Source organism: Camelus dromedarius, chromosome 3, assembly GCF_036321535.1.
Source record: "Camelus dromedarius isolate mCamDro1 chromosome 3, mCamDro1.pat, whole genome shotgun sequence".
Classification (NCBI taxonomy): Eukaryota; Metazoa; Chordata; class Mammalia; order Artiodactyla; family Camelidae; genus Camelus; species Camelus dromedarius.
The window spans coordinates 97,968,276-97,988,635 of record NC_087438.1 but is presented as its reverse complement, the minus strand read 5'-3'; the positions used below and the strand labels follow the sequence as shown (position 1 = coordinate 97,988,635).

General features: G+C 45.1%; 2 protein-coding genes and 1 long non-coding RNA gene across 4 annotated transcripts in view; 2 read left to right on the top strand and 1 right to left on the bottom strand.

The window, feature by feature from the left end:
• Nucleotides 1-13,878, top strand: part of PFDN1 (prefoldin subunit 1) — a 59,428-nt gene extending 45,550 nt beyond the window's left edge. The window contains exon 4 of the mRNA XM_010990778.3: nt 13,456-13,878. Within this exon, the coding sequence (XP_010989080.1) occupies nt 13,456-13,539 (84 nt within the window). The 3' untranslated portion in view covers nt 13,540-13,878. The remainder of the gene's footprint in view (nt 1-13,455) is intronic.
• A 752-nt stretch (nt 13,879-14,630) lies between these two features.
• On the top strand, nt 14,631-19,707 carry LOC135321011 (uncharacterized). The gene is made up of 2 exons (XR_010380381.1): nt 14,631-15,113; nt 16,378-19,707. It is a non-coding gene; the product is annotated as an uncharacterized LOC135321011 (long non-coding RNA).
• Nucleotides 15,196-20,360, bottom strand: part of CYSTM1 (cysteine rich transmembrane module containing 1) — a 68,208-nt gene continuing 63,043 nt past the window's right edge. For both annotated transcript variants that reach the window (XM_031449141.1, XM_064484354.1), the window contains exon 4: nt 15,196-15,666. In XM_031449141.1, the coding sequence (XP_031305001.1) occupies nt 15,560-15,666 (107 nt within the window). In that variant the 3' untranslated portion in view covers nt 15,196-15,559. The remainder of the gene's footprint in view (nt 15,667-20,360) is intronic.

The window sequence follows — 20,360 nt, the reverse complement described above, 5'->3', positions numbered from 1 at the left end:
AAAGGGAGATCACATGTCCTTCCCAGAGTCAGAACCAGAATCTGTCAGAAAGAGAGGGAGATCGAAATGGGAACCCAGGATTCTAGATTCTAGATTCTCACCACTATATCATTCATTTTTACTCTGAAAGAAATGGGGTTTCTTATGCCGTGGGTACTGCCAGTAGCTAGGCCTACTAATATTAGTGATCCATTTCTTATAAAATGAGGAACTCCCTAAACACCAGCTCTTTGAGTAGAGAGGTTTTAAGTGACTTCTAAATGGCCTAGCATCTGGAAATTGAAGAAAGGGCAAAATGAAAACCACCCCTTGAATCATGTTTGTAAAGAGAAGTGTGCTAAGTGCTCTTTTATTACTCCAGTGTCATTATAAATTTAATTGGTGTTATGTCAGCTACTTAGATCAGAGCTAATAGCACATTAAACTCCCTTCTGTTTGTACCAGTTCCATGGTAACTTGGGTGGGTGTGGAGTTGGGACAAGTGGCAGCTGTGACGTCTGGTCTGTAGAGTGATTTAATCATGATATGAGCCCCTGTATGATCCTGGATGGAGAAGTGTCACTGGGTAATGTGACCTGACTTCTCAGTGCCCCTCAGAGCACTCAAGAGTGAGGAGAGCAAGGACCCTGGGTTGCTTGTCTGACCTAGAGGTTTAGCTAAGAGTACAGTGATTTCTAGGTGATTCTGACATGTATAACTGTGTTCTCTTTTTCTCTTTCTTTCTTTTTTTTCTTTTTTGGAGATTGGCTTTTATTTATTTTTATTGTTAATTTTTTTCTCTTTCTTAATGAAAAGAAAGGCAAAGTTTTCTGAAAGTTTCATAAGTAGCCCTTTGATAGTATAGTGTGTTTGTAGCTCTCCAGTTCTGCCCTCTGATGACCTACACAGATCAGCAGAAGAGGTGCCGATGAGTCATGCATCTGTGCTTTTAGTGGCTTTGAGCTCTTAGCTGTTTTCACTGTCTCCAGGTCCTTTTATGGGTTTCCGGTTGCCATATCTCTATTTTTTTAGTTGTATAAATATGTCACTCGATTGGAAAGTAGTAATGTGGTCACATAGAAGTTTCCTTGCCCTTGTTTGTCCATTGGCTCTCCCAGGGTACCTTGTTAACTCATTAATCTAGATGTTAATGCCTCTGCTGATAACGTTAAAGTTCATTTTCAGAAATTAATACGTCAGTTTATTTTACCCTGACTGGTTTGTGTGTGTTACTCTCAGTCTTTGGGTGGAGTAAAGACTAATTTGCTGTGAAAATAATTCATTAGGAACTTGCCTTGCCATGCCTGTTTTTAAGCACAACCATCATTACTGTCTAATCTAGAATATTTCACCACCACCAAAAGAAACCCCTTACCCATTAAGCAGTCACTTCCCATTTCCCCTTCTCCCAGCACCTGGCAGTCATTGATCTGTTTTCTGTCTGTATAGATTCGCCTGTTCTGGATGTTCCTATAAATAGGTCCTACAGTATATGGTTTTTGTGTGTGCTTGGCTTCTTTCACTTAGCTTAATGTTTTCAGGGTTCACTTTTGTTGTAGCATGTATCAGTACTTCATTTCTTTTTATGTCTGAATAATATTCCATTGTGTGGATATACCACATTTTGTTTATCTGCTCATCAGTTGATGGACATTTGGGTTGCTTCTCCTTGTGTACTATTATGAGTAAAGCTATCAACATTCACAAGTTTTCCTTGGAACATCTGTTTTCATTTCTCTTGGTTGGGTATATACCTAGGAGTAGAATTGCTGGGTCATATGGTAATTTTATCTTTTTAATTTCCTTACTAACTGACAAACTTTTCCATAGCAGCTGCATCATTTTACATTTCCCATCATCAATATATGAGGGTTCTAATTTCTCCATGTCTTTACTAACATTTATTTTCCATTTTTGATTATAGCCATTTAGTGGGTGTAAATTAATATCTCACTGTGGTTTTTATTTGCATTTCCCCAGTGATAATAATGTTGAACATCTTTTTCTGTGCTTATTGGCCATTAATATATCTTCTTTGGAGAAATGTCTCTTTGAGGATCCTTTGCTCATTTTTTAATATGGCTGTATATTTTGTTGTTGTTGAGTTGTAAGAAAATAGAAATTCTTGAGTTGCTTGGAGCAGAGTAGGATTGGACTGACTTGAGGCTTTTGCCATACATACCTTCATGTTAGTGTTGCCACCGCAGTTGAGTCAGTTACACCTCCACTTCTAAGAATGCAAGGTGTTGCCCTTACTTCCTCTCTCAGAAGTCACACCCTTATTCACCTACCCCTTTACCATGCCTACAGGCCAAACTCCATAGTAAAAACACTGTTGATTTGATCCTCTTGCTCTTCTTGTAAGATTAGAGCAAACTAAAGACAAACTGAAACAGTAAAACTTGTTTTATTTGCTAATTTAGAGGACTGGTAGAGTTTTAATAGTCCTTATAGATGAATACTTGGCTTTCTGATCCTGGAGAAGCAGAGGAAGAACAATGTATATTAGGAAATGTATTACTTTTATAAAATTTGTTTTCATGAGATTTCTTTATTTTGTGTTGTATACGTGTATTTCTCACATATGAAACTTAGAGAAGTGTTCTGTGTGGGCTGTAATTTTTAATTTTTGGGTTTTGGAGTTTTTGTTGTTGTTGTTGTTTTATTTCAGAAAGGAATCAAAGACCTGAGGGTTGTGATGTTGCTAGTGGTCTTTGTGCATCCTTTTCCTGATGTCTTTTACTCAGGTCCTGAATCAGACAAATACTTGGCATGTTTAGTATACTGTTGGTGCATATATACTACACAAAATTCTCAGCTATGATATTGTGTGGTCTCTGAAGGACATTCTCCTTGCTCCTTTATTTCCTGAATATAGGATTTTAGGCCTTCTAATAATTTCCTTAGGTTTAATAATACTGGTGCTTCTACAACCCTTGTATTGGATGGGTACAAGGCCCCAGTGTCTTCTTTGAAGATAGGAGGTAAAATTATTGGTGCTGACACTACAGTTTGGATACTCTTAGGGCTCATCTGTGACAAAATATCGGGTAGTTTTCCTTCATGGAGTTTTATGATCAGGTCTCAAAGAGCCGTAGACTTTTTTAAGTTGGAAGGGTTAGAAAAGGGTTATCCTAGAGGCCACATGATGGAGCACTCCTCTCCCCTGCCCTCAACCATTTCTGACGTGTTGTCATCACAGTTCCTACTTGGACACATCTAGTGATTTCTAGTAATCTCACCCTTTTTCCTGAACTGCTCTGCTCTTGGTTTCTATGATACAGTGTCCCTCCTTTTAGTGTTACTTGCTGGTTCCTCTTTTTCCTTCCAATCTTACTAAATATTGACTTTTCTAGCGGCGAAGTCCTCTTATGCTTTGTTCTTCCTCTAGGAATTTCAGCCATTCTCATGGTTTCAAGTACTACCTGTATGCAAAATTGTATCTGTAGCCCAGACTTCTTCTATGAACTTCAGGCCCAATTTAGTTTTCTTCTCACATCTCTCTTGGATGTCTCACAGGTACCTTAAATTCATTGTCTCAGACTGAACTTACTATCTTCCCTTGGTCCTCTTGGGTGTTATTCTTGACCACCCCTACCCCAACTTCTGATAAATAATTAAGATTATGGTGAAGTAGTTGTTGGAAGTCCTCTTGTTGGCTCTTCTCCTGAATATTTCCTAAATCTCTTTCTCCATTTCCATTGCCACCACTAAGATACTTTCATCTCTTTCTGAGATAACTGCAATGGCTTTTCAGTAGGTTCCTCAACCATTCACACTTGTATTTTCTAACCCAGTGCTTCCCAACACTTTTTACATCATAGCACCCAGAGAATAGTATTTGCATGATTCACTGGAGTAAGTGGACAAAGGATGTTCAAGGTGGAGGTAACTGCTCTGGGGGGCTTTGGCTGTGCTAAGCTACCCAGACACTCTAGGGACTAAAAGAATCAATAATGCTGGACACATCTATTACCCACCCATTCATGACTCACTGGGTATTCTGCAGGAAACTCTGTTCTAACTCTGGTTGGCAGGGACCGGGTCATGTATGGCCTTATTGCCCGGGTTAAGAGGTTTTTTTTTTTTTTATTGTATTTTAAATGCCAAGGGAAGACATTAAAGGATTTTGAGCAGAAAGTAACCTGATTTACATGTTAAAATATTTATGACAAACATTTAGGCTTGGACTGGTAGCACTGGAGCTGGATAGAAAGAAGAGGATAGTTTAGGGATACATTTAGAAGTAAGTTAAGACTGATAGATGGATTGGAGATACGGGGTTTGAGGAAAAGAGAAGAATCTAGGATAGCTTCTGTATTTGTGTGTGTGTGTGTCTGGTTTTTAAATTGAGCAATTGGATGACTGCCATTCACTGAGATGGAGGAGACTGGGAGGGGGTGGGGTGACTAAATCAATTGTGCTTGTTTTAGACATGTTAAGTTTAGGTTTGACATCCATGAGGATATGTTTTTTTAAGCAATTGGATGTATAAATCTGGAGTTCAGGGGAGGTCTGGGTTGGAGATATAAATTTGGGAGTCATAATAAGGTTTAAAGCTATGAGATGAGATGAGGGTTTCTAAGAGACGGTGATAGAAAAAAGTTCCAGGACAGCTTCCCAGAAAATGACAACATTTTGAAGTTGAGCAGAGGAGTAGTCCACAAAAGAGTAAGCTAGTAATGTAGGAGGAAAACAGGAACGTGGTATCATGAAAGCTAAGAGAAGAAAGTATTTGAAGAATTGTGTTGAATGCTGTTGGTGATTAAGAATTAAGAGAATGGAGAAGTAACTACTGCTTTGGGCAACAAGAGAACACTGGTGACTTAGACAGCAGTCAGGTCAGCAGAGGAGATGGGAAGCATGATTGGAGAGATCTGAGAAGCAAATGGGAGATAAAGAAGTGGAGGCAGCTACTAGACAGTTGTTTCAAGAGGTTTGCTAATAAGGGGAGGAAAGATGGGGGCATTACCCACAGGGGAATGTGAGGTCAAGAAAGATTTTGTTTGTTTGTTTTTTTAAATGACTTGCCTTACCAAGAAGGATTTCTCTTGCAGAGAAAGAGAAATTAAAGATTAATAAGAAAGAAAGAAAAAGGATAACTATGGGAGTGAAATTTTTGAGAAGGGGATGGAATGAACGCCAAATGGAAGGATTGTGTTTTGATAGAAGCAGATACACTCTATCCGTTTTAACAATAGGGAAAGAAGAGTATACATACAGATATAGGTTAGGTAGTAAATTTGGTAGTTGAAAGAGGGAATTCTCATCAGATTGCTTCTATTTTCTCAGTGAGCTGGGAATGAGAGGGGAGGAGAGAGTGTAGTGGATTTGAGGAGGCAAGATAAAGTATAAAATAGTTATTTTGGAGAACAGACAAGTTAACATATTAAGGAAATTTAATAGCATTTCTGGACAGCGGTGAGTGCCCATTTGAGATTCATGGTCCTGAATTTAAAGTGAAACCACATAGCATAGTTAAGTGCTTTTTTCCAGCAACATTCAGCTGTTTGGGTACAAACATGGAGTAGGTAGAGGGTAAAGTTTAGCTTGACTGGCATTTTTCCAGGCAAGTGCAACAGAGGGAGAGGTGGCAAAAGGGAGTTTACAGGGGGAATAAATATAAATGGTGGGCTGTGAAAGCTAATCTGGGTAGGGGGTGTGGGGACCATGGAAGCATAATGGATAATGTTGAGTGACGGGTTTCAAGAAGTGCTAGAGGGCGAGTTATCAGATAGAAATGATCTGGGAAAAATAGGAAGCAGTGGGGTGAAACTGAAGTGGTACAATTACTGGTATTGTTGAGATCTCTAGGGTATGATTGTGGGCTTTGTGGCTTAGGTGAGATAAAGTAAAAACTGAGCGGAGAGGAGGTCATGGTGTTGGATGGGTCAGCTGTGTTCTTGTTGAATCACCTTGAATGGTGCAGGAGTGGTGGAGAGGAAGACAGTGAGCCATTGATGAATGATGGGCAGTACCCAGGATATTGATAGACTGTAGTGGCAAGAAGGGGAGAAGAGGATGGTACAGCATGATGCCACAAACTTCAAGAACCAGGGTTTTGGGAAGAAAAAAGAGGAGAAATGGTTTGGCAGTAGGCTAGAATGAATAAATGAAAGGGTGGATGGATGGACATTTATGCTTTTATTAGGCAACTTTCATTGGAAGTTAAACTCTCTACCTGCTGGATTCAGTTCTACCTTTTAAGGCTTCCTCTTTTTTAAAAACACACGTTGGCAAATTACAGCCTGCTGGCCAGAGGTGGCTCACTTGTTTTTGTGTTTTTAGAACACAGCTGTGCCCATTTGTTTGCACATTTTCTGTATTGCTTTTGCATTGCAGTGGCAGAGTTGAATAGTTGTAATTGAGACAACTCTATAAAGCCTAAAATATTTGCTGTCTGGCCCTTTACAGAAAGTTTGCAGACTTTCATTTTTCAATGAGATTCTCAAACTTGAGTGTGCATCACAATCAGAATCACCTGGAGGGCCTGTGAGACCACATTGCCCGGCTCCACCCCTAGAGTTTCTGATTCAGTGGGCCTGGGCAGGGGCACAAGAATGTGCATTTTTAACAAGTTCCCCAGTGTTGCTGATGCTGGTGGTCTGCAGACTACTTTAAGAGCCATTGCTTTAGATATTTAAGGTAGTGATTGGGTTCCTTCTCCCCTTAATCTTCTCTGAGCCAAACGTCCCTATCTGCATCAGCTTTTTATCACTTTACACGATTTATTGGCTTGTCTTATCCCTTTTAAGCTTGGTGCCCACAAATGTAATGATTCTTTGGATGAAGCCCGCTCAGTGCCATATGCATTGGAACATTTGCCACTCCTTGCTTTTCGTGTACCCATAAGCTAACTTCCTTTCTTTCTCAGGTTGTCTGATGAACTTGTCTTTGTCTGTGACTTAAATGAAGCTGATGTGTTCAGGAGGGCAGTAGTAGGTAGAGATCACATAACTCTAGGGGGACTAAAAGGCTAAACACTGTTATTTGGAGGAAGTAAGAATCCCCCTGACCCCCATCCCCAGGAAATCTCTGGTGTAAGGTGCTTGAGTAGAGGTTTGTCTTGGGTAGATCGAGCATGTAATCATAGGCGGCATTTGGGAGTCTGACCCCATGTGGTAGCAGTGTCAGAATCTCCACTTTTTTGTTGTTGTTTGTTTTTAATTGAAGTACTGTCAGTTACAATGTGTCTATTTCTGGTGTACAGCACAGTGTCCCAGTCATGCATATACATACATATGTTCTTTTTCATATTCTTTTTCATTAAAGGTTATTACAAGATATTGAACATAGTTCCTTGTGCTATACTGGAGAAGCTTTTTTTTTTAAATCTGTTTTTATATTTAGTGGCTAACATTCGTAAATCTCAGACTTGCAAATTTATCCCTTCCCCGCTTTCCCTGATAACCATAAGATTATTTACTGTGTCTGCGAGTCTGTTTCTGTTTTGTAGATGAGTTCATGGTGTTTTTTTGTTTTTGTTTTGTTTTTTTTTTTTTTAAGATTTCCACATATGAGTGATACCATATGGTATTTCTCTCTTTTCTGGCTTACTTCACTTAGAATAACAATCTCCAGGTCCATCCATGTTGCTGCAAATGGCATTTTATTCTTTTTTATGGCCGAATAGTATTCCATTGTATAAATATACCACAGCTTCTTTATCCAGTCATCTGTGCATGGACGTTTAGGTTGCTTCCATGTCTTGGATGTTGTATATAGTGCTGCTATAAACGTTGAGGTGCATGTATCTTTTTGAATTGGGGGTACGGCTAGTGTTATGGTGACCAGAGCTTGCCCTGGTTGTTGAGCAGGGCCTCCTTTTTGTTCTGTGGTTGTCAGCCCTGACAGGGGCCAGGTCTGTACCCCTTTTATTGAAATGGAGGCTTCTAGACCTGTTTCTGAGTGGTGGTGCGTAGTAGGTGGGGTTGGAGCGCTTTAAGTACTCTTCGTTGACTCTGCCCTTGGCCTCGCTTTAGCCATGGGAACGTCAGTGCTCTGCTCTGGTGTCTCCCAGGTTCTCTGCCCTCAGAGCTACCAGTGCAGTCCCGCCAACTTCTGGGTCACACACCTGGGTCGTGGCGCACTATCGGGTCAGCACCATCTCCAGCACCAAACACTGCCCCTGTGCTCACCCCACTTGATGACCTCCACTTGCTCGTTCCAGAGGCCCGTGGATTGCATCACCGGGTCAGCATGTCACAGTCTCTTTAGCAGGTAAAAGAACATCTGGGAGAAAAAACAAGGTCAGTGGTCAGCTGGACCAAGTCTTTTGTCCCTGTCTTTCAGCAGAGGAACCTCTGAAAGATGTTTTGAAAGCAGCTTCTAAAAGATGCACAGACAGTAGATTTCCTTTCATTCTCTTGCTCCTTGCATAAATTGCTTTCTTATTCTTTGAGGTTGTCTCAAAGTATGTAGTTCAGCAGTTACCTTAGAGCCTTGTGTCCTCAGTGGTGAAGTGGATATATACCCAGATGACTTCACAAGTGGACATGTGTCCTTGGATAAGTTGTCTCGTATCTTCAAATTCCTGATCAGGTTTGGCCTGCGTTTTCTGCCTCTGGTGAGAGCCCCTCACCCATTCAGGCCGTCACAGCACTTGCAGTTTCAGGGCTCTGCCCATCTCTGTCTCATTTCCCTTTCTGACTTCTCTAATTGTGCCCCTGCGTTACCTCTGTTTCTCTCTTCCTCCTCTTATTTCTCTGCCTTCTTCACATTTGACACCGTCTGCCAAGGCATGCCTCCCCAGCCTTCAGTGAATTCTTGGCCTCTTGCTGAACTTCCCCATTATGGGCAGCTGGCCCCCTCTGGCCATTTTATAGTTCTGCAAACTGAGAGAACACGAGAATCATTGAGGCTCTTGAGTTTTGAATTTGGTATTGTCCATATCCTCATTTTACAGGTGGGGAAATAGAAAGTGAGAGGGGGAAAAACATTTCTATACTCCAATAAATGAGAAGCAGGAAAAATACTAATTTAGAGAAAGAGAGGGAGACAAAGTTCATAAGAAAAAAGTCTGTAGAGATAGTGTCACAAGATGAATTACCTCAGGAGTATATTTGAGAGACTGTGTCATGTCGTAAGAGTTCTAGGGACTTGAGCCTCTTCCCTTTGTGAGAGGATGAGAGTGAAACATCAGCCCCTGTCTGACTCCCGGAAAGAAGAACCTCAGGCTGATGAGCAATAACTCCAGCAATGTCACTTCCCTGGCTGTGCTGAGCCCCACAGGAAATCTCAGAATTTCACGTCAGGACAAGGTCCCACAGGAATGTCATTGTACCCAGAGCTCTGTGGTCTGATGCCACTGGAGAATTTCCTAGCGAAAGGGTTCTGAGGGAGATTGCTCAGCAAGACAGAAAGGTGCTGCAGTGTGAGGCCAGCAAATGCCTTCCCGGGGGCTCATGCTGGGGGATTTAAAATACCTCCTGGAGTTCTCAAAGCAGTCATTATCCCTTGTAGTGCACAGCAGCCCTGACGTTGACATCACATGGAGCAGTTTCTCAAGGATTTCCAACTCCAGGATGTGGGAAATTGGGCTGGTTTGTTTTATGGTTTTATAAGTTGACCTGATAAAGTGTGAGGGCTTGACCCTTAGGGCCTGTTTTGTTTTTGGGAGCAGGGCTTTGATGTCCCCATCAGGGTCAGTGAGGTCTGAGTGATAAGCCTGTGTATAGCCAGGGGCGGAGGTTAGAGATCATGCCCCAAACTGAAAACCACCTTGAAGGAGAATCGTCAGTTTCTGCCTTTGCTTCCTCTGGTGGGTGTTCATCATTCATTCAAGTTGGGAGGGAAAACTAAAAAGGAGTGTGTGTACAGGTAAACCAGTAAGGCATCATTTCCCATGATAAATGCACTTGTTTTCAACAACTATTGAGTTCCCATTATGAACCAGCCATTCTTGTAGGCACTGGGAGTAAGAATATCAGTGAGCAGAGCAAAAGTCTTGCTCTCATGAACTTTTTCTTTTCCTAAGGGAAGACAGACAAATATTGCTTCAGGTGGCAACACATACTAGGGAGGAAAATCAGGGTGAAGAGAATACAGAGTGTGGAGCTGCACGTGATCAAGAAGGCCTTTCTCATAAGGTGACATTTGAGAAGGACCTGAAGGAAGTGAAGGAGCAAGTTGTATTTGGGGAAGAGAGGGAACCAAGGGCAAAGGACAGGCAGGAGCATGGCTGGTGGATTGGAGCAACATGGGCCAGGAGGTCAGAGAGTCACCTCAGAGCTAGACTATACCTGGAGTTTTGAAAAGGCTTTCCCTTTTATTTTGAGAAAGATGGCAAGCCATTGGAAAGTTTTAAATACTAAAAGATGACTCTGGCCACCATGTGCAGAAGAAACTGGAGGGGAGGGGGATTGAGGACAGGAAAAAGGAGACCACTTAGGAGGTTCTTCATTAAGGTCAGAATGTGGATACATTCTGAGATAACACTGACAGGATTTGTTGTTTGATTGGATGTCAGCTGTGAAAGAAAGATTCGATGATGACATCAAAATTTTTGTCTTGAGCAGTTGCAAGAATGGAGTTGTTATTTACAGGAATGGGGAAGACCAGGGTCCACAGAGTTTCTGATTTGCGTAGTGGTTTTAAGAAGCTGTGGGGATTCAAGGCAGAAAACGTTTAACTTAATTATTGCTTCCTTAATTTTCTTCATTCTGTCTGATGGTCTCATGTGTATGTGGGTCAGTTCTACCACAGTTATTCCTGTGAGTGTGATCCTAGCACACTAACGTTTAGGGATCCTTATCTAGGCCTCTACGATTCAGTGTGGGCAGCAGCTGTGGGTGCAGAAGAACCTTGGGATAAACTCTGTGTGAGGGAGCATCTCATTTGAGGTACAGTGTTGATATCCTAGGGCTGCATGAGAAGCTACCACAAACTTGGTTTAAAGCAACAGAAATTTATTTTTTCACAGTTAGGGAGACTAAAAGCCTGAAATCAAGGTTTTGCAGGGCCATGCTGCCTCTGAAGGGTCTAGGGAAGAATCCTCTCCTCTTCTTAGCTTATAGTGGTTGTGGGCCATCCTGGGCCTTCCTAATCTTACAGGTGCATCCCTCCACCCTCTGCCTCCATCAGTGCGTGGCATTCTCCTTGTGTGTCCCTGTGTTTTTATGTGGCCTTCTTATAAGGACACTAATTGTTGGATTTGGGGCCTGCCCTAATGTGGTAGAAACTCATCCTAACTTGTTACATCTGCAAAGACCCTATTTCCAAATAAGGTCACATTCACAGGTACTGGGGGTTAGGACTTCAGCATATCTTTTTGTGAGACACAGTTCAACACACATCAAGTGTTTCGGTCCAGGTTTGACTATGAGGGTCTTCTGGGCTTAGATGTGTTTGAGGGTGAGACAGGAACTATTGAAATACAGTTAGGGAGTAGGTCCCTCTATGCTAGGAATGCCCTATCTGTGGTAGGATAAAAAGTTAGTGTCCAGTATGTCTCTTTAGAGATTTAAAGATAGACAAGTTCATTTTACATTGTTTTTCAAACTTGCAGACTTTAGGAAAAGCAGTGGTAAAAATCATAGAAAAGTAATGAAACTAGAAGTGGAGGATAGAAGGAAGAGATGTGATAGAATGGAGAATTTTAAAGCTGAGAATTACAACCTGAATTTGATTGGCCAGAAGCCTGTGCGGGCGGTAGGGAGAAAAGCTACTGCTGATGTTCCAAGTTTGTGGTTTTGCTAGCTGGCGCAAGTTGGCAGCGATGGAAAGCAGCAGACCTGGGTCGCTGCGTACGTGGATGACTACTTAATGCAGGTGTAGAGCCCCGCTTGCTCCACTAGCCTTTTCCTTAGATTTCTGCACAGCTGGGGCCCAAAAGGTGCCCAGGCGATGCCTGGCACTTGCTCTGGCTGCTCTGCAACATTAGTACATGTACATTCTTCAGTGGTGTGTCAGGAGTTTTTAGTATTTCCCTCGTTTTCACTCACTGCAAGTAAAATCTAACGATTGTTTACAAAGGAGGTTTAAGTTCACACTCTGATATCACAATGATAGGGCTGTATCAGGTTTAGCAACGTAATTAAACAAATTTCCTTAGCAACAGTCTACATTTATGGCTATTGAATTATCTTGGTCACCATGAGTTTTTGTGGAGCGCCTGTTCTTTTGTGAGGAATTGTGTGGGAGATGAGTAAAGAGATATGGCTCTTTCTAGCCTTTCAGGAAATTTGAAGTTAGGAGACAAACAGGAACCAGAGGTTCACACAAGAACTGTGATAAAGATTTGTGGATACCACAATATTTGGCACCTAAGGGAAACTATAAATTCTTTAAATGTATCATTTAATAAATATCTGGACAGAGAGTGGGAGATGGTAGAGGCAGGAGTATGTAGAGGGGCACCAGAGAGGTTTAATGGTGAAGGCCTAGGGCAGTAGAAGCATTCATTTGTGTTTTCCTGTGTCAGAGGTTGGGGATCAGTTCCCAAGCAAGGCCTGAGACCAGGCTGCTCCCCTGTCTTCTGCCCCAGCCTTTCCCTGGCTTCCATGGTTATCTGGGTACTTTAGTGGTCAAATTGAACCCCCAGCTGCTTGGGTAAAGGGGGTAAGGGTGAGGTATGGCACTCACCAACTGCATCTGCGCTAGGGCTCTGCATTGCTGGCTCTAGTGTGGCCCAGTCACATGCACCTTGCCTGGGAGGGGATTATTTTTCATTTCATGTCTTAAGTGGGAATGTAGCCATAACCATGTCCTCAGGGCAGGGACCAGTGGTGAGGCCACCATATTTCTGGGGTGACACAGGGCAAATAATGTACAGACATCATTTCCTTTGACTAATCTTTCATAATCCTGGTCCAGATGTGTCTCTTGAAAGTAAAGTTCTTTGTCTAAGTTGAGATTTTTAATTTAGGACCCAGATGGGGTAGGAGGTAAACTTCCAAAAGGTCTGTTTTACTCAGTGTGTCACTGTCCTGGATTCCTGGCAAGCAGCAGTTTCAGTAGAAAAGCAGATTTCATCCTGACTCATCTGCCTTGGTGAGACGTGTGATACAGCTTCTCAGTATTCAACGCAGCTTGTCATCTCACTGGACAGAGCAGAGGGTATGCTGTCCATTCTGCAGCAGTGGCAGCTACAGGCGCCTGGCCTGGGCCATGGAAAACCTTGAGAGACAGTCTGTTATGGGGCCAGCGCTTTGTCCTGGAATTTCCTGGCCTTTGTCTATCTGGTGTAACTTCATGTACCAAGACGCCTGTTTTTAGAGTCTGCTTCCTTCTGGGGGAAGAGTGCTGTTGCCTTCCACAGAGCACTCCTGCTTCCTGTACCAAGGGACCCCTCCCTTGTGCTCATGGGTCGGAGGTGGGGGAACCCACTGGGCAGGTGTGTATACCTGGTTCCCAATAGACCATAGGCTCCTGGAAGTCAGTGGTCAGAGAAGCCATAACCATTGGGCATGAAAACTGCACCTGCCAACCTGGCACATTCACCCTGGTCCTAACCCTTGTTTCTTTCTCATATTGTAGCAGAAAAAATCCTACCTGGAGCGGAGTGTGAAGGAAGCTGAGGACAATATCCGGGAGATGCTGATGGCACGAAGGGCACAGTAGGAAGCCTCTAGAGGAAGCGCTTCCTCCCAGCCCCTCCTGTTCCTGGCAGGGGCAGAGGAGCCTATATAGGGAGACTGCTCTGCTCGGCCTGATGGACGTTTTATCTGGATGGTCTGGTAACCCTGTGTTTTCTGCATCACTCTGGAGCTCCTCTCATATCCCATCTCTGTATTTATTCTGGCTCTGCCTGCCACCCCTCTTCCCTGGTGGTGAGTCATGAAATCCCAGGAGAGGGGAGAAGGGAGCCAGGAGAGGGGAGATGGGAGCCAGGAGAGGGGAAGCTCTGCCTGGGCCTACTACTAGTCATGCTGGTCAGACCAATAAAAGACATCTGTCCCACTCCGCTAAGTTTGCTTTTCTTGAGCTGACAGATGAGAACACAGGGCCAGAGAGGCAGTGGCTGTCTACACCTCAGTCCTCCCTCCTCCTCCCCAGGGTTGTGGTCCTGCTCCTTCTGCACTGAAGCCTTCCCCTCTTCTTTTTTCTGCCTCCGTTCCTTTCAGTAAATCCCTCAATTTCTGAGCCTCCATGTAGTATGCAGGTAAGGAGAAAAGGAGACCAGGGCATAGCTGAATGTAAGTGAATAGAATGGTGGTTCCTCAGTGGCAGTCTGCCTAAAGATTCCCAAACATTGTAAAAGAAAATTAGGTACTAGACCAGCAGCACTTCTAAGACGGTCTCCCTCTGGCCAATGTCATAAGGTGGACACTATAATCCTGAGGCCTCCAGGAGGCATAGGGGCAGTAGTGTGCTGGAGCTGGACTGTACTGGCTCGGGAGAGCCAAGTCAATTTTCAGGGATTTTGTTGCAAGCCAGTTGTTAATAGGCATTATTAAAAATTGAGTTTTTAAATTTACAATTAAATTATATTAAAAACGAGGTTAATAAATATTCAGAACTTATCCTAATTACTAAATCTGGCCATTATCTATGTTTTTGAGGTTAACAGTCTGTTGTATCTGATGGTGGAAACCTACGTAACAGTGTGCTCCTGCACTTCTCTTCCCAAGTCCATGTTCAGGAGGATATATTGGTAGCTTGAAATCAGCTCCGTGGGACCGACCATTTACTGCACAGAAATCAGGTGATGCTACAAAATCATGGCTTTTTGTTTTTAAACAGAGAGCTGGTAGTTAAATATGTATCAGCACTTGGCTGATTGGGTGGAAAGGTGGGCAGGCAGAGAGAGGGTAGGCAAGGAGCTGTCAGCTAAAGAAGGAAAATCGGACTCACTGCTGTGGCAGCTCAGCGCCACCCTGTGGCCAAAGCTGAGATGAACGGCCTCGCTGATGAGTTTGTACTATGACAGACAGCTCTTCTCTCTTCTGGGGTGTGTTCCACTCATAGCAGGAATGCGGGGTTGGGTTCTGGGAGGGCAGAGCAGGAAAAGAAAGTCTGGCCCTGACTGTGGCTTCTCCTTCCAGAGCAGACCCTGGGGCAGCCACAGTTACCAAGATGCCCTTTCCTAAGCTCCGGGTAGAAGCCAGTATGGCTCCTTGGTGAGGGCCCCCTGACCTGGCGGAAGGATGTGTAGCCTTGGACCCTGCCTTCCTAGTAGCAGCTAGAATGAAAAGGTAAATTGGATCATCATATACTGGACAGTGGCCACTAGTTGAGAAACCCAGGGCAGAGACTATCTGGAATAATTCAGACAGCTGACATTTAGACAAATTTATTGAAACATACAGGGTGTTAGCAGAGAAATCATTCAGTGGTATGTTACATCATGCCACTACCTTGGATGTATAATTCTAAAATTAAAAATATATATTTCATAACTAAGCCTTTGGCCAAAAAAATTAAAGTCATTTAGCACATTTGTGAAAGGCCAATAAGAAATGGATTTTGAACATTAAAAAGACCAAGTCACTGAATTAAACAGCAGCAACCCTTGCTAATCTAGAATCCCACTGTGTTGAAGGTAGAAGTGTCTGTGCAGAGCTAGTCATTGATTTCAGCAATCAGAGATGGGGCAGGCACAGCTGTCGGTGGCGGTGGCAGAACTGGAGAGCTGGGCTCGTCAGGTGAGCATGTCCCAGAGACAGCAGCAACAGAGGGCAGTCCAGCAGGCTGTGAGGCAGGTAGATGTGCCCAGGTCATCCCTTCTTTGGTCTTCCACGACATACACTGGAAGGGGAGAGATGGGGGGAAGGAAAGGATGAAGGGAGGAAGGACGGACCCACCCACCCAGAACATACATGCCCAGGTCCCAGAGCCTACATGACCGACTTCGTGCTTTTATGGCACAGTTCTGAAATCACCAGCTCCCCCCGCCCCCCCGCCATGAATACGGCTCGCCACGTTGAATATGTACAGTGTGGTGATAGGGGAAGGTGGCAAGGATTGGTGTACGAGCATACACTTGTGACTCAGGGGCCTGGGTACTCCTGGGTGCAGAGCAACTTTGGGAGGCTAGGCAGCTTCTGACAGAGGTTCCCACCTCCTTGCCTCGCTGCTGAAAGCAGAGGCGATAAATCCAAGATGCTTGGAGGCTTGCAGCCCCCTGGGCCCGGGTGCCTGTCCACCAAACCCTCTTCTCCAGGGCCACCAGCCGCACCAACCAGCAGTCCCAAGTTCTAGGACTATCATATGTACACCCCTAGGAGTGCCATTCACCATGGGCTACTCAGAAACTGGTTGTGTGCAGGCAGTGGGCGACTGGAGCTCCAGGCCACACAGGGGCCGGGGCAGGAATGTGAACAGAGACCTCAGCTAAAGGCTCGAGTTCCACGATCGGCCCCACCTGGAATCTGAAACCTTGACTTGCTCAGCTCAGACATTTTAAATGATTAAGCAAGTGCTTTGAGGTGGTAACAGAGCCTCTTCTGCCTCTTGTAGCCCAGACCACTGCTGGGCGGCTGCTCCTCCATTGCTAAGATGACCACGGCTACGGCACCTCCCCAGAAATGCCTCCAGCAGAAATGACAGCTTTGCTGAAGGCAGGGGGCCTACAGTCTGTGCTCAGCTGCCCTCACAACCCACCTTCTACACCAGGACCTAAACCAACCGAAGGCCAGCCTTCCAGAAGGTATCAGGGGAGGCTGAATGGCCCTCCCACTGCTCAGACCAGGAGGTAGGACGGGAGGGGAAAATCTTTAAGCACCTAAGGAGTGAGTAAAATCTCAAGACAGCCCTAGGGTGGACCCTGCCCCTTCAGTGCAGGGGCAGAAAGAACACCCAGCTTGCCGAGGGTGCACCTCAGCCTTCCTCAGATGTGCGTGTGCACTGGCAGTGGGATCATACACTACTCAGCACAAGGGGTGCCACTGTCCCACCTGCCCTGCAGGCCATGAGCAACAGGTAAGTAGGCTGAGAGGGGATAATGAGGGGATGAAGGGTGGCCAGAAATAGTAGAGGTGATCTAGGTGTGTAGTTTTCACTGGAGTCTGAAGGTTCAGAGCAGGAGAGGTGAGGAATACATTCCACTTTCCTCTTTCTGCCAGCACTGGCACAGCCTTGGCCTGTGCTCTGCAGCAGCAGCTGCCTTTGTCTGCTAAGCTCAGACCTTCCCCAGGCCTCCTGGACCTCTGTGCCTACCCTGCTCCTCGTGCGGCTTCAGCTTTGTCTCCCAAGTCTCTGTCCCTCTCCTTGCTTCAGTGTCCCAAGATACTTTTAAGGTAGAACAGTCTGGGAGCTGGCCAGTCCCAACCAGTTCTCCACCCACCCCCGCCATGTGTCTACTGCCTGCCACCCGAATGATCAGTCAGCCCGCCATCACTGTCAGGACACATCCAAAGGTGGGAGGTGGAACCCAGACTCCCTCACAGGCCAGCTAATACTTTAGCCCTGTCGACCCCAATCAGTCCTATAAATAGTAGACCTGATAATTATTTTTGTTATTTATGGAAAAAAATATACTATTAAGTACATCTGGACATTTACCAGTCTAATAAGTAGAACTCTACTGCCGCCACCTCCTGGGGCCCTATCCTTGGGCTAGACCTGCTCAGGCCACTGAGACAGGGTTGGTTGTATATACTGGCACAACTGAATGTCTTAGATGCTAGAAATGCAAATGAAACTGTCTTGGGTATCATACGGCCAGTCACTTTTTTCCTAAAAAAAAGGACGGTTAGCTCAAAAAAGGGAGGTGGTAAGTGAAGTCACGTAGTGAATCAAAGGTAGGTCCTGGCCCAGTGCTTGCTGCACATCCAGGTTAGGCTCATTTCAAATCAGCAGCCCTGGCTGCAAGTGACCTGAATGCGGCTGCACGTGGAGGGGTGAAAGGCCTCTCCTCTCTTTCATCCTGTTCTCCCTGAAATCCCAGGTCTGTGTAGTTGGGCAAGATCAAGCCCTCACCCTTCTCCAGACCCTCACCCTGCTCCAGAGTGTGTCCCAAAGAGAGTCAGGGCCCGTTACCTCAGAACAGACCTGGTCCAGCAGTCACCTGGGAGATGGAGTACATTTCAGGGTCCCTCCTGGCAGCCGCTCAGCAGTCTCCAGGCAGGCGAGCGGGAGTGTAAGCACCCCCAAGGCACCTCCTGGGGGCGGTGCGGGGGTGGGGAGCCAGACTGACCCCTTCAAGAAATCTACTTCAGACTTTCCTTGGGCATCCTACCCCCTGGTTGCTTTATATCCCGCCTCCCCTGTGCCCCAGTCTTCTCACGTGCAAAATGGAGGGGGGAAGTAGTGCTTAAGAGTCTACGTTTTGTGACAAAAACTTAAGACAGTGTAAAGTGTTTGGCCCAGGGCCTGGCACGGAGTGAAGGAGGGAGGACTTCATCAATAGGAACCACAATGTGATGACATCCTACAGAAAAAAATATCACCCAGAATCTTATTCCAGGTCTTTGTGCAGGGAGGGGCTTCTCCAGTCACTCCACATGCAGACTGGTATTCAGATGGGCAGCCGCAAACCATCACATGAAGAAAGTGGAGAGACTGGCACAGCAGAGCTGCTCAGAGAGAAACGGGGGAGACAACCCAAGGGAGAGGCAAGGAGCTGTGTGTGAGTGTGGGGGGTTAGGAAGGCCGAACACAAACAACTTTAGCTGTTTCTTAGGTAACGGGAGTAAGGAAACCCTCATACACGGGAGCATTCGTCTGGATGTGATGAGCCTATGGCTATCATTAAGACAGTGTGGACACCAAGGTCCGCAGAACAACACGGTATGAAACATAACGTGAAAGAGACTTGGTCGAGTTAGAAGTGATGCTGTACATTTAAAAGACTAGAAACTGAAGAGTGAAGTGTTCTCCTTATATCTTAAAGCCAATCAAATGTGATCAGTTCAAAACTCAAAACCTCAAAAATGCCTTGTTCACTACATCTCAGGAAAGGGACTGAATTCCTTGAGAACACTAGAGTGTCTTTACAGAGGCAGCTCCCTCCAGTCAGCTTTTCCTTCAAGGAAAAGGGCAGGAATCAGGTAGAGCTGACAGCATTTTCTGTCCAAGGTCACAAAATACTAAAGTGAAAACACCATCCTCCCCCCACCTCCCAGGTGGAGCTGCCACAGAAGGCAAGAAACAGGGCGCGAGAGAAAACGCACGAGGGCCATCACTTTCCTCACAAAGCAGTGCTGGAAGCTGCCAGTTTGGGTGCACATGGCCAGAGATGCAGAAGTGCTCGGGGCTTTCCTGTAAAGACCGTGCTATTCCACAAGCGGGAGAGTGCAGCTCACCCCAGTTACAGAGCACAAGAAAAGTAAATAAGGGCATTTTTCCCCCTCCACTATTACCGACCAAAGAAGAGATCCAGATGAGGCCCTGCAGACTTGAGCCGAGAGTTCCTGGCTCTGTTCTGCCAGAGCTGGGTGACTCTGAGTAGGTTGCTTGACCTCCTGGAGCCTCTGCACCCTCCTCTATAGGACGGAAAGACAGTTGTGAAGCTACTTCCTTAGATGACATGGGAAAACGTGATGAGGACAAAGGTGAATATCGTTAAGATGGGTCAAAAAAAGAAATCTCAGTTTACAAACAGAAAAGTTTCATCATGAGGTTTCTTAAATAGACCATATAGTACTTTTCAAACATCTTTCATACTTTGATAGACATTCCACAATTTCTGTTCACAGAGGTACAGGCCTGAGTGTGTTCCCTACGTCCGTACGACGCGGCCACAGCAGGCCCCGGCAGAAATGCCACGGGCTGCCACGATGGCCAGACAGCTTGAGGGTGGGGTGCTCCATCCAGATGAGTTCAATAAAATGAGAAACTTACTGACAATTTTAGTATTTTTTTGTAAATCTGAGGTGAAACCTAAGAGCTGCTACTTTTACTGGTAAGAGACGAAAATAAGCAACCAAAAGGGACGTTCAAATAGTTTGCCAGGGTCACGGCAGATGACTTCACTCACATACCTGAGTCAAAGAGACACCTTAGAACAGCTGTGTTTCTCATTTACTTTGGAGAGTAGAAATCAGTTTTTTATTCTAAGTCAGCCAAGAGACTGGGGAGGAGATTAACAATAATGGAAGAGGTATACAGGGTGAGAACGTAAGCAGTGACCCCTCAGCACCCCACTGTTCTGCTCCACGTCTGGCTGTGTCATTGCCTCACACAGACCCGGGGAACCACGGGCGTGAGCGGCGGGATCAAAGGGAAGAGCATGAAAAGCCCCGATGTCATGGGTGACGCTACTACAGCAGAGGGCAGGGAGCTACTCATTATGTCACGATATGTCATGAATATATTTCTAATGCAACTTTTGGAGAAACAAATACGAGTGTCGCCGCTACGCCAGGCAGAAGAAATTAAGAAAAATCTAGAGAAAAAAATCGGATCACGTCCAGTATACAACAGTTCTATGACCCTGTGGCAACCACGAGGCAGGGAGATTTCCCCTGATGGCTGGCAGGTCTTGCTCACAACCTGCTCTG